This window comes from Nomascus leucogenys, chromosome 8 (assembly GCF_006542625.1).
Source record: "Nomascus leucogenys isolate Asia chromosome 8, Asia_NLE_v1, whole genome shotgun sequence".
Taxonomy (NCBI): Eukaryota; Metazoa; Chordata; class Mammalia; order Primates; family Hylobatidae; genus Nomascus; species Nomascus leucogenys.
Genome location: NC_044388.1, coordinates 106,596,926 through 106,610,831, shown reverse-complemented (window position 1 = coordinate 106,610,831; position 13,906 = coordinate 106,596,926). Strand labels below are relative to the sequence as shown.

Sequence of the window (13,906 nt, the reverse complement as noted above, 5' to 3'; positions counted from 1 at the left end):
CCACACAAAGTACCAGGGCAAAGTGAAGGCTGGGCCCCAGGAACCTTTCCCCAGGTGGGTGGTAAGGAGCCACGGGGGTTGGAACAGACTGTTGATCTCTTGGCTCTGACCTTCTTAGGGCATGAGGCCCCCATTCTGGGAAAAAGGTCCAGCCTCCCTGGAATGCTCTCAGCTACCATTCCACATTCAGAATAGTGCAGTCCAGGTCTTCATCACTAACCACCTCCTTCAGTTCATTTTTGCTCAACTCTGCTTGACTCGCCCCACCTCGCGGGATGCAATTTCACAGTGACTTCAGGCCAGTCCTTATCTTTCCAATAGGGAAGGCAATACATTTTCATCGCGTATGCCAATCCTGATCGTTTGGTAGTGCCTGCAAGCAGCCCTGAGATACCTCTGGAGGCAACAGGATAGTGCCAGCATTGACTGGTGATGCCTGCCACAGGCATGACAAGGGCATAATAACAGGTGCAATACTGGAACTCTCCCACCCCCCGCCACACTGACAGCTCCCAGAGGGTGGGGGCTGCTTCTGTCCCCATTTCACATGCCCTGGGGACTGATGGCTATTTATGGAGCACTTCCAGTGTACCAGTTCCTGCCACCATACATGAGTTTGAACCCAGATCTGTCCAACTCCAGTCTAAGCTCTTAGCCCTCCACTCCATGCCACTCTGGGCCCAGATGGCAGTCCGGGTCCTGCCACTAAAGTGCCTGGGACTTGAAGCAAGCCCTCTATCCCACCCCTCCCCAGCCCTGGCTTCCCCATCTGTAAGTGGGGTGCTGGTGTGTGGCTCCTCAAGGTCCCTCCCAGCTCTCCCTGGAGGGTGCACACCCCGCTGGCTCCCAAGGGCAGGCTGCAACAAAGGGGCATCTAATCACATGTTAATATAGGTAAGAGACAAAGGTAAGCCAGGATAAAAAGGAGCAGCTAATTAGTAACATTGTTCTCAAGGCCTTCCTAGAGCTGCAATTAGCTTGTTTCTCCTGAATAACAGCAAGCAAGGAGCTAAAACCACAAGAAAGAGGCAAGCCCCCCTCCCCCTTCCGTGCTCCCATGCCTTTCGAGGTAAATGCAAACAGGTCAGAGCCAGAGTGATGCAACTCCCAACGCTTGCCACATTACACTTGGGGAAACTGAGGCCTAGCGATAGATGACAAGTCCAAGGTTGTTGGGCAAGGCAGGGAAAACCTGGGACCAGAACCAGGCATCCTGCCCTCCGGAGCACCACCCTTTTCTTCTGGCCCACATGGGGTGATCGGCTCTCTTTGGATTTTAGAATCTTAGTAAAAACAGCCTGAGAGACATGGGTCTGTGACTATACCGTGGCCAGGTGTTATTTGGCTGTGGTATCTTTTCAAATCGACCCTAAGCAAAGAGATCTGAACATTTACCAAAACGGGGAGCCCTGACCCCACCACCAGTATTAAAAATTCAGGTGCCCAATTGAGGGGCTCCGACTGCTGAAACCTTGCTCTCTCCCTCTTAGGACCCCCAAGAAAGAACACAGCATGGCTTTATCACACACTGGCAGACCCTCAGGGAGCTGAGATCCCCTAGGTGTATGAATGGGGAAACTGAGTCCTGGAGAGGAGGGTGTGGTCAAGATGAAATGGTGAGTGGCTGACAAAGGGAATCATGGGCTTTGGCTACTAAGAGAAGACAGAGGCACCTGCTTGGGGACCAACTGTCCTGCTCCTAGGCCCAGCCACAGGCGGATACGCGGCTAGGCAGGTTAGAGGCCAGCAGAGGTGGCAGGCATGTCACACCGAAGCTCAGCCTCAACTGCAGCACAGCCCCATCCCTGGAAAAAGGGCCCGTGAGCCGTGCCTGATGCTGGGACAGGCCCTTAGGCCCTGGCCGGCTCCCAGCGCCTGTGCAGCCACAGCGCCCACCCCTGGCAGGATTTTCGCCCTGCCTGGCCGGCGGCCTCCATGCGGCCTTAATGACCAGGAAATCGGGCCTGCACGGTCTGCCTCCAAACCTGGCCTGCCCGCCCCAGACACAAGACAGCCTGACCTCTAGGCCTGGCCCTGGCCTCCCTGCTCCTTGGAGACTCCCTAGGCCCTCCTGGGCCTCTCCCAGCCCTTGGACAGCTCTTCTCATAACACCCTGAAAGCCAGTGGCAAAGGGCCCACGATCCCCACTTGGCAGGAGGGAAACTGCAGTCTCGGGGGTGTGGTGAAAGGACGTGCCCAGGGTCGCCCACGTAGCAGGGGGGTAGTAGCGTCCAAATGGGACAGGGTCTCAGGGATCTCTGGGTTTGCTGGGCCCCAAGGCAGACCCTGAGGCGGGCTGAGCAGACTCACCTCGGGACTTCATTCCAATGAAGCGGTTCTCCACGATGTCAATACGGCCCACGCCGTGCTTGCCCCTGTGGGAAGAACCGGTCCGTTAGGTTCAGGCGCTACCGCAAGGCTCAGTCACCCACCCAGCTGGGCTGTCGCAGGGTGGGCACAGCTTAGGCCACACAGTAGGCAGCATTTCAGGATCTAAGACTCAAGAGGACATCTGAGCCAGGTGACCTAGTCCAGGTGCCCACTGGACAGGTGGGGAAGCTGAGGCCCAGAGAGCAGGGATTGCCCAGGTGTGAGTTCAAATTGTTCCATCTGTTACCTGTGTCCTGGGGCCCTGCCTAGCACCAGAGCTAACTACTGCTCCCTTTCCTTCTATCCTGGCCTCCCATCCAGCCAAGGGCCTGAGAGCCCCAGCCTAATGATCCCTTGGAGGCAGGAGACCCCGAGCCTCTCCTGCCAAATGGGTCCCCCTGGTCCGGGAAACTCTGGCTATGGGGAAGGGACACGGCCTGTGCTCCGCACCCCTGAGCCTCAGCCACAACCATTAGCTCCAACGGTCCAGGCTCATGCTCGCCCAAGACAGGGGTTCCCAGGAGGCCGGACAGGGCTGCAGACACTCACGCGACTTCGTTCAGGTACATGAAGAGCTCCAAGGAGGTCTGGTGGGTGGTACCATCCTTGACGTTGGTCACCTTCACAGGGACCCCTAGGGTGGGAAGTGAGGGCAGTGGGCCTCTGGGCCCGGCTCAGCGGAGGAGCCTGCACCCGCCACCCCACCCTCTCCCTCCTCCCGCAACGCCTTAAATGGATGTGACAGATATGGACTCCAAATGACTCCTTCAAAAGCCCTGTGCAGGTTGAGGCCTGCTGCAGGGAGAGAAGGGGCGAGAAAGCCCCCCAGAATGAAAGGGAAAATGCAATAAAAACGCTCTCCCCCACCCTCCCATTCTCTTTGCCCCTTTTGCATTTAGGGGCTGTGAAATTGGAACCAGGCCCTGAACTAATTGAATTTCACGCTCCACCATTGTCTTATGCCGGGAGCACCTTCTGTCCCACCAGTCACCCGGGGGCCGCCTGGCCGAGGTGTGGCTGGGCTCAAGCACACACATACTCGCACACACACACACACACACACACAGAGCCCCCTGCCACGTCTGTCGGGCGGACGGACCCTGCACTCCGACCCCGTACCCCAGACCCACACGCAGCCATCTGATTGATGGGGGTGACAGGGTGCCCGCTCCAGCAGGCGAGGTGTCGGCAGCGTCCCTGAATCTGAGGAGCTGGGTCTGGGGTGGCAGGAGGGCAGGAGGGAAGGGGTTGGTGGGGGCAGTGGGTGGGTTTGGGGTTGACTTTGAATAGCAAGGGGCACTTTCTCGAGCGGTGTGAAATGAGCAATAAATGTATTGGGGCTAACAAGAGAGCTGAAACAGTGACAAAGAAAAGCTGTTCAAAGTTGGCGGCTAATCCCCCACCCATCTGCCCGGCTCATTACCATGGAGCGAGCCATCGGGTGCCAATCAGGCCTCAATAGCGGCTTTCGAGGCTTTATTAGCCAGGCGCCGCTTGGAGGGGCTTCACTCAAGGCGCTGTCAGCCTCGCCATTCTTAACCCCCATTTCCAGGGGTTTTATAACTTGGTTGTAAATTGCTATTAAATGTAAGTCTGCCCAATAATGAACCTTAAGCCCCTCTCGCCACCCCCCGCCTCTCCCCTCTCCCTTTCTCTCCCTCCCCGGTCCTATTATCGGCCTTCGCTGGGGCCTTAGATGGGGCCTGCCCGGGAGAAGAGGTGACATTGTTGGTGCTGCGGCCGGAGAAAGCCTCTTAGCCTTTAAAATAGTTAATAATTAGATTAAAACTTCAAATAAATTAACTAGAGAGTGAATGGGCACTAGCCAGGGGAGGGTTCCTCCTGTCTTTTTTTCTTCTTCCAGACAGTCCCCAAATCATGACAATAGGTCACGTTTCTTCGCCAGCCCAGCCTGCGGAGCTGCCCTGGTCCTCCGGCAGGGCTGCTGGAGCCTGGTGCCCAGGACCCTCCACAGCCTGCCACCCGCCTCCCACCCTCACGGCTCTCCAGGCTCCTGGGGGCCCCGCGCAGGGAGCCAGGAGGTGCTGCTGGGGCCACTCTCGCCATCTTCTCAGAGATGATCCTCAAGGGAGGCTCTGTGCCTGCAAACAGGCCTGGGGGCCCGGCTGCCTTTGGGGCCCTCTTTGGCCCCCCAGTAGGTTGGGACAGATGGAGGGGAGCGAGGAAGACAGTCGCTGGCTTGGCCGGGCTCTTGGGAAAGGCCCAGAAGAGGCAGATTATTAAAGCACTTAGCCTCCGACACCCCATTCCACACACCATGCTGGGCACCTGTGAGCATCATGCCTGTGGTCCGTTTTTAGATGAGTGCACCCAAGGCCCAGCATGGTGAAGCTGGCTGTCAAGGTCACACCAGCAAGGGGGAGAGTGGGATCTGCAGCTCTGCCTCCCCACCGGCCTGAGGCTTCCCCACCCTATCCTCCTTTCTGTGGTACCCGGGGTAAGAGCCAAGCGCCAGAGCTGGGCCAGGCCTCTCCACGAGCCTCTGTCCCTCTCATCCCAGCTCCAGTGTGGGCAGCCACTTTGTGGACGAATGGGCCAGGCCCCCGCCTGGTCCTTGGGTGCCCTTGTGCCCAGCACCACCTCCTCCAGGAAGCCTCCCTGATCTCTCCAGCATCCTGAAAATGTACCCCTTCAGGCCCTCTGAGCCCTCCCACTGAGCCCAGGCAGGCATGCCTTGCTTCTCCATCCTTCCTCCAGGCCAAGAGATGCCCTCTCCCAAGCTCAGGCACCCAGGCACTCAGGCCAGTCCAGCAAACGCTTCCTGTTGACAGCAGTGAGGAGAAGGGAGCGATCAGTACAGCCTCCACTGCCGAGGGGAGCAAGAGTGGCCGCAGCTTTGAACATGGGGTCAGCAGGGTGAGGCCCAGAGTGGCTCAGTGAAGACTGGCGAAGGCTTTCCATGTGGGGTCCTAGGGGTCCCTGAGGCCAGCTCGCCAACACTCACCATTTACTGAGCACCTTCCAGGGTCAGGGCCCAGGGCTAGACGCTCCCTTGCAGGCCTCATTCTACCCCGGGAAAACAGCAGGCACTCTTTCATCCTCAGATACAGGTGAGGAAACTGAGGCCCAGGAAAGCTAAGTGGCTGTTCAGAGACTAGAGCACTCTCATTCCAGACCTGGTGCCCATGAACCCAAGTGATGGGTAGCCGAGGGCATGTTCCTCCCAAGCCTAAAGGCATCCATGGTCCATGGGTCGTACTGTCCAGGGAGGGGGGCTGTGCGTTACCTTGAAGCCCCTGCCTGAACTCCAGCTTCCAGGAATGCAGGGCAGGGGTAAAGAGGGCCTAGGTTCCCAGGCAGGGAGGGGAAAGGAGCCAGGTCCCCAAGAGTCAACCCCCTTCAAGTCCCAACAGGTGGGCACATACCTTTTTTGAACTCGATCTCGAGAATGTCAGGGGTGTTGGGGGCTTTGGCTGGGTCCTGGGTCTTCGTGTAGAGACCTGGAGGCGCTTGGTTCTGACAAAAGACAGAAAGAGGTGGGAGGATGACATGCCAGTCCCCGGACACCCTATAGCCCACCTCCCGCAGGGATCTGCACCCCTCTCCTCTGTCCATTTCCCCACCAGCTGGTGGGTTCCAGCAGATCCCCCGGTCCCCAGCCCTCAGCCCAGCACCAGTCCCGCTTGCCAGGGCCTGGGAAACAAAGGGCTGGAGAAATCAGACAATTTTTCCCCTCAACTTGATCTCATCTTTTTCTTCGACGCCCCCACAGCTGGAGGTAGAATAGCTGGAGAGGAACAAGTCAGGCAGGAAAAAGTGTGACTTTGGAGGAGCGAGGCGGCGTTCCGAGGGCTTCCCAGGAGCGGCACGCACGCTCTCGCCGGCTCGGGATTGGGGTTTATTCTGCACTGACGGCAAAGCTAATGACTGCCTGTGACCCCAGCAGGTGCTCTGGCAAGCCGAGCCGTCCCCGGGGTCCCCAAGGTTAATACTCACAGGGAGAAAAGAGAAGAGCAAAGCAAAAACCCATTTGAAAACACATCAACCTTTATGTATATTTTTTCTTGGGCGTGTTGGAAAATGGGCCTCTCGTCTGATGCAGTGGTGGAGGGGCTGTGTGTTGCCTGGAACTCTCGAAATTCCCTCCCACCTTCGGAGGCCCCAGCTCCCCCAGGCTGTGGCTTGGACACTTGCCACTGTGGGGACTGGGGCCTCTTGGGCCTGACTGCTCAGGTCCCTCCTGTGGGCATCCTGTGCCTGGGGTCCTTGTTCACCTGCTGACATCTAGAAGTGCTGTCTCATCTTTGCTTTAAAAACCTTGCAGACGGCTGGGCGAGGTGGCTCACGCCTGTAATCCTAGCACTTTGGGAGGCCGAGGTGGGTGGACTGCCTGAGCTCAGGAGTTCGACACCAGCCTGGGCAACACGGTGAAACCCCATCTCTACTAAAATACAAAAGAAATTATCCGGGTATGGTGGCGTGCGCCTGTAGTCCCAGCTACTCAGGAGGCTGAGGCAGGAGAATTGCTTGAACCTGGGAGGCGGAGGTTGCAGTGAGCCGAGATTGCACCACTGCACTCCAGCCTGGGTGAGAGAGCAAGACTCCATCCCCCACCCGCCAAAAAACAAACGAACAAAAACACCTTGCACACATTCACGTATCACTTCCCATCTGCAGTCTGAGTTCTCAGCAGACCCATCTGGTAAGAAGGTCAAGCGCTCTTACCCCATCTACAGATGAAGCAATCGAGGCTGAGCGGGAGGGACTGGAGCTGCAACTGTGAGTTCTGTGCAGGCAGAGACCACATGGGACTTGTTCCCTGGCACTCAGGACAGCAGCCCCGCGAGGTCCTCGCCAAATACATATTGGATTTTTGAGTGATGGGCAATACCCCCGTGCCAGGATCAAGATCTCAGGCTATGGGGCCTTGGGGAAGCTTCACTTCCTCCAGCCTCAGTTTCCTCATCTGTAAAATGGGGAAAATGACACCTGCCCTTGGCCATCTTACAATTTAAGTATATAAATATTTTTTAATTGGACATGAAAACACGCAAGAAAATGTCAGGGAAGGCATGGTACAAACTGGAACATGCTCTGCAGGTAGAAAGGGCAGCTGAAATTCACTCTGGGGGTACATACTCGGCCCAGCCTCCTCCTCCTTCTGCATGGGATGGGGCTACATAAGTGCCTTGAAGCTCACCTGTGGTCATTTGCCTGTGGCTCTGTGTTAGAGTGACCAAGCGCCTGATTTTTCCTGGTTTTAACACTGGAAGTCCTTTGTCCCAAGAAACTTTTAGTCCTGGGCAAACCAGGACAATTGATCCTTCTAAGACAGGGACTGTGGTGGATCCTCCACCCCTACCTCCAAGGTACGATGTGACTCAGGGCCAGCTGTATCCCTGCATCAGTGCCCATTTGTGGGGCAGGAACAAGAACCCAGTCTGTCTTTCCCTAAAGACAGACTCCAGGAGGTAGGAGGGGCCCTGAAGGACCCCTAGCCTGATGCCTCTATGGACTACAGGGAAAGCCAAGGCTGAGAGGTGGCTTCTCCAAACCATGCTTTGGAAGCTCAACGTAGGGACTCTTTCTGCCACCTTACGCTGGTTCCCAGCTGCTGTAGTAACCTGGGCTGAGAAACAGGGTGAGGCTTGTGGCCAGAGCGAGCCAGCATCACAGCCACAGGCAGGCATCAGGGCTGGCCCACTGGGCCCTGCCAACTGCAGCATTCCCTGGGCACAGACGGACGGTCCCCAAGGCTCATCCTCAGCAAAAAAGTAAAGTGAACTGCACTGGATCTTGGGGTGACTACACAACTCCACAGCCCCATCTCCAGCTGCCTGGGACTCCCCCAAGCCTCCAACCAGGGTGCCGGTACGAGGGCCCCACTCCCACCCAAGCCCAGCTCTCTCCCACCTCCACTTGCGCTGGGCCCGACTGTCAACTGTTTTCAATGCGTTGCTTGTCACTTTCTCTCCCACCACACTTCCTAAGGGAGCCCCAGACCAAAGTGGAGGCTGACAGTGCGTGCATTTGGAAGGAGAGGAGATGGGAAGACTGGAGGATGAGTTTCTGCAGACTGCAGCAGAAGTCAGAGGCAGCTGTCAGACGAGCACCTGACAGCGCCGATTAAATAAAATAACTAAATAGAAATAAAATGACATTTGCTTTGCATTCCGCGGTGGCTCGAGCGCCTGCCTTCTTTTTACTCTCCTTCCTAAAAGCCCAGTTCAAATGACAAATAGTTTGTTGCCGAGTATCAATGCCATCTATTTATCCCTCCCAGCGGGAGGGCTCACTTCCAATGTCATCTGTTGGGGGGGCGGGGGAGGGAAGAGAGTGAAGAAAGAGAGAGAGAGAGTCGGGGTGGGGGGGTAAGGGGAGAGGGCGAAAGAAAGCATGAAACAGGCCCCAAGAAGGAGAAATTGGAAGCAAATGGCCCATGAACTAAACCATGATGTAGAGGCATGATCGATGCCGCAAATGGTTTATTCATCCATCAGCTATGGCGGGCCGGCGACTGAATGCACCCTTTCACTGTGGACCGTATGAAGTTAAAGCAAGTAAATTTCTATCTTTCTTCGCATTAGCTGCCTCATTGCCCTTCAATCAGCCCTCACGGAGGCAGAAAATGGCTCAGCCATCTGCCTTCAAGCCCTCCCTTCCGCAGGTCTCCTGGCTTTTTTTGGAGAGGGGGAGGGGCACGGGTTCCCCAGGCTCTGTCCCCCTGAGCTCATCCTGAGGGGGACAGGACTGCCAGGTCCAGGGATGCAAGGGTTCGTCCTGACGTTGAGCCCCACCTCCAGCACAAAGCCCTTGGGGAGTGTGCATGGCTGGGCAAACTCCCTTCCAGAGTGACTGGACTCTGGGTGCCTGGGTGGGACTCTGGGTGCCCCGGGACTCTCAGCAGGAATGATGCTTCCCCTGACTCACACCCAGCTCAGCCCAGCCCAGCCTTTCTTGAGAGGGGGGTGCCTGAGAGGACCTTGGACCCTTCCTCCCATGAAGAGGGAGCATGGGACCCCCAACTCCATGACTGAGGGCTTGCCCTGTGCCAGGCTGAGCACTTTAGATGCCCCAGGAGGGAGGTGCTGTATTTTCCCACTTTGGGCAAGGGGTACTGGAGGCTCAGAGAGGTTGGGTAACTTGCCCGAGGTTGCATAGCAATAAGAAGAAAAGTTGGGATTTAGACTCGGGTTTCCTGTCTCTGGGAGCCAATTGTGGGTGAGGTAGCAGGATCCTTAATCCAGATTCTCTTTAGCACTGACTTCTCCACCCGATGCCTCCTCATGAGACAGGAGGCCTGGGAGGGCGCAGGACCTGCCCACAATAGTTCAGTAACCTGCTCCAGGCCCCGGATGCCGTCCTGCACGGTCCGAGGGGTGATTTCCCTCTGGCCTCGCTCTGCTCTCTCAATCCTGAAGTCCTCTATTCTGGGGGGCCTCCTCTCTGCCCCCATAGGCTGCTTGCAGAGGCCATAGGCTGCTTGGAGAATGGCTGGGAGTGGTTGCCCGGCATGCTTGGGGCCCACGGGCCTGAGAGGATGGCCTGCCTGGAAGCCACTCTGCAGGCTCGGCCTCCCTGCCTCCCTTGGAGCTGACTGACTGGCTAATTAGGGTGGCTGGCCTGAGTGTTGTGGGGTCAGCAGAGCATGAACTAGAAAAACCTGTGACCAGCAGGCAGCAGCCACACACAGGGGCCATCAGCCCCCAGGGGGCAAGGGTGGAGCTCTCCTGAGTGACAGTTTGGACAGGGAGGGGGCCCTGGGCAGTAGGGGAGCCACAGAGCTGGAGGGCACCAGCCCCAGGGCCCGTTTCCTCGCCCGGAGCAGCCAGCGCCCTGGGGCGTGTCTCGGCTCCGGGCCTCAGTTTCCTCACCTGTAAAGTGAGGATGCTCCCAGCCGGTGTCTTAGGAACTGAGCCAGGACGATGCCACCCCCGGCCCGCTCCCCAGACATGGTGGCTGCCATGTGATATTACAGCCAACACCGACCAGGGGGCGGCACGCGGGCCTGAGAGTGACAGACGCCCGGGCCCTGGGCTCTGGCGCTCCCCAATTTCACCAAACCTCCCCGGGCACCCTCCCCTCCAGCTGGCCTTCTTGATTCCCCCAGGCCCAGCTGCACCCCCTCAAAAAGCACACTTTTCCCACCCCCAAACCAGCCTCCCCGGGGTGTGGGGCTGGGCCGGGGAACTAAGACACATTCCCTCAGGGACAAAGAGATTTTTCTCTTCCCATGATAGATTTGGCCCTGCCTCCCCCACCTCCCACAGTGGGCAGGGGTAGACACAAAGAAACCCCCTACCCCCGGGACAGAAACCCGAAACTTCAAACAGAGCTGAGGGCCCAGCCCGGCCCGCCTGGGAGGCTTGGGACCGGATCAGGGTGGCCGCTGGTGGCGGGTGTGCAACACGGATCCAGACAAATGGGGCCTGGGGCTCTCAGCCATGCCTCCCCCCACCCCCCACAACCAAAACTCCAGCAGCACAGCCTGGGAGCTGGTGGACACAGGCTGGGCCCTCCCCCAAGTGTCTCATCTGCCTAATTACTTCTTTATTGTCTCACAATCACACTCTCTCTCTATGCTGCCCTGAGATATTTCCTTCCCCTGTTCATCCCAGCGGCAATTAGAAGAGGAAGGGCGGGGGGAGGTCTTCAAATGCAGCGAGGAGAGGGCGGGCAGAGGGGGCCAGTGCAGGGGTTGGGGAACACAGGCAGGGCTCGGCCCTAGCCCCACGCTGGCCCCCGTGAAATTTCAAATTAGGCTACAAATACATCAGACAGCATCGGCATGGAGCTGCTACCACCAAAGGTGGCCGGCTGGGAGGAGACGGGGTTGGGGGGATTACCTTGGGGTTCTCCAGGATTCCAGCCTCGTAGCTGCGGAGGGGAGAGGAAAGACAGGGTCAGCTGGGGAGGGACATGGCATGCCCCCATCCCCCAACACGCACACCCCATTGTGCCCATGAGCCTGGTCTGCCTTTTACTCTCTGCCAGAGCATCTGCTGCCAACCTGCCTGAAACATTCTGGGCCCACCACAGTCACCCGTGGAGCTGCAGGTTGTAAGAAAGAGCTGGGGCCTTTCCCTCAGTCTTCTGGGGACTGCCCTGGGGCTCTGCACATGGTGGCGGGGGGGGCCTCTGCCTCCGCCTTAAACACTCTTCCCCTGTGCCCCATCTGGGCCTCTTCTCCATCCTTGAATGCCACCTCCTCTAAGAAGCCCTCCTTGATACTCCTGATGAGGCCGGGTCCCCATGATCTATCGCCCCAACAACACTCAGCAGAACTGCAATGAGGGCAGTGCATGAGCTGGGCGCTTTGACCTCTGTCCTGCCTGAGGCCTCTCAGCTCACCGAGATCAGGGACCACTAGCGTGGGGGTCACCAGGACGTCCTGGGGCAGCGCATGGCCGTCCTTTGGAATGAGCCCAGGAGGACCAAGGATGGGTGGAGGGTGGGATTTACCTGATATGCATGAGGTTCTCATCCATGCTCCACGGGTTCTTGGGAGTGACCGGGATGGGAATCCCGTGTTGCTGCAGGAAAGAGACAGCAGAGGCGGAGGTAAGGCAGCTGGAAGAAGGCGTGAGGTCCGTCCCAGGGGCCCTGCTTTTTCAGCCCCAAACTCTGGCCCCCATTCAGACAAGACCCCGGCTACCTCCTAGTGTTGGTCACGGACACCTCCCTGGGGGGACCCTATTGCTGGACACGCCCCAGAGAAACTGCAGGACCGTGTGTCTGCGATGCTGACCTTGGAGGTTCCTTCCAGAAGACTTTGAGTCGACATTTTAAGGGCCCCTGAAGCACTGAGCAAGCGCGCAGGTGCCATGCCCAGGTCTCGCAGCACCAGCCAACCAGCCCCACCACCACCCTACGAGCTGGGGCTTGCGTGAACCCACTCGCACTGTGGACCAGGACACCTGGCACCAGAGCCCAGGCAGTGCTTCCTGTGGACCCCAGGACAGGTGGGATGCAGGGAGAGCCTTCAGCTCATGGCCCGCACCTTCCAGGGGCACCCCTCCCTGGGCCTGGCGCAACAGCCGCACACATCACTCTGTAGACCCTAGAAGGGGAACACCCAGCAGATCCCGTCTCCCCAGGACTCGGCTGTGGCTCTGTTTTGCTTCCTAAATGGCCTAGTCTGTTGTTACAGGAGGACACCCACCTCTGCCCAGGATGCCCAGGCTAGGAGGGCTGCAGGTCACGCATGGAAGGCCCACCTGACTCAGCCTTAAGAGGAGGAGGAAGATGAGGCTTGTTGCCCTGGTGACCCGCACCACCCTTGATGACGCCCGACTGGAATCCAGCGCATGCACTCCAGCCTCCTCCTGCACTCGGACGCCTGGCACTGCTCTCCTGGCCCCACGCTTACAGGGCACAGGGTGCAGTGAAGGGGCCCCACCCAGCCCCTCGGAGCCAGCGAGACTGGATGCTCTGCCTCTGAGCCCCTTCAGCCCCTCAGCCCCACTGGGTCCCCATGGGAACCACAGGCAGCCCCCACCGGGTCACCCCCACCCCCATCTCTCTCCTGATCGGGTCGACCCCACTCAGACTCATTCCCAAGATGGTGAGATTCTAGAGGCTTCCTCCAGGGAGCGGCTGTTTCCCCATCGCCCCCTTAAACATTAAAATGAGGCGAAATGCTCTGGGTTTCGGGTTTCCTAGAAAGCCAGGAGACTCATTTTAAAACAGCCTACAAGGCCAGGTGCAGTGGCTCACTTGAGGTCAGGAGTTCAAGACCAGTCTGGCCAATATGGTAAAACCTCATCTCTACTAAAGATACAAAAATTAGCTGGGCATGGTGGCAGGTGCCTGTAGTCCCAGCTACTTGGGAGACTGAGGTAGGAGAATCACTTGAACTTGGGAGGCAGAGGTTGCAGTGAGCTGAGACACTGCCATTGCATTCCAGCCTGGGTGACAGAGGAGACTCTATCTCAAAAAAGAAAAAAAAAAAGAAGAAAAACAAAAAAATCACTGAGGGCCCCTAAGAGCCTTAGTTTGGGTAGATTATCTCATCAACAGTTACCATATTACACATGAAAACTGAAATTTAAAAAAACAACACAGCCCACGATCTACTCTAGAATTTGAGGACTCTTCAGCCCACACACTCGCGCTGTGCCCTTGGCCAGGCATGGGCACCGGGACCTTGTGCAAGGCAAGACTGGACTCTCCAGCAGAGATGTCCTGGTGGCCTGCTGGGCTCCGTCCTCGCTCCTCACTCAGCTCAGCGGCTGGGTGCTAAGAAGAGCCGCCGGCCAGGCTCCATGGAGCCTCTGTTTTTGGGGGGTGGCATGGAAACACCCTTGCCTCCCTTCTCAGCAGACCTCCCTCCAGGAGCAAGGAGAGGCGAAAGGGCGGTGAGGAAAGCAACAGGGGCCAATGACAATGACCCTCCCAAGACCAAAGAGATTTGTGCTTCCCGGCCTCTCTCGGTCCCGAGGTGCCCTGCTCACACTCTCATTGTAATTGAGGAGAGAAAACAAAACAATCTCCAACATGTAGACGTCGTGAGACCATCCCGTTTCTAGCTCCCACCTTGCAGTCTGGCTTTAAAAATAAGAATTATAGCCAGGCT

The 13,906-nt window shown here is 57.7% G+C and overlaps 1 protein-coding gene across 2 annotated transcripts in view; it reads right to left on the bottom strand.

Annotated features, from left to right (window-relative positions):
* Positions 1 to 13,906, bottom strand: part of ASS1 (argininosuccinate synthase 1) — a 52,516-nt gene that overhangs the window by 15,912 nt on the left and 22,698 nt on the right. For both annotated transcript variants that reach the window (XM_030818038.1, XM_030818039.1), the window contains 5 exons: positions 11,794 to 11,864; positions 11,178 to 11,208; positions 5,757 to 5,847; positions 2,920 to 3,004; positions 2,311 to 2,375 (listed from right to left, as the gene is read on the bottom strand). In XM_030818038.1, coding sequence (XP_030673898.1) covers positions 2,311 to 2,375; positions 2,920 to 3,004; positions 5,757 to 5,847; positions 11,178 to 11,208; positions 11,794 to 11,864 — 343 coding nt within the window. The remainder of the gene's footprint in view (positions 1 to 2,310; positions 2,376 to 2,919; positions 3,005 to 5,756; positions 5,848 to 11,177; positions 11,209 to 11,793; positions 11,865 to 13,906) is intronic.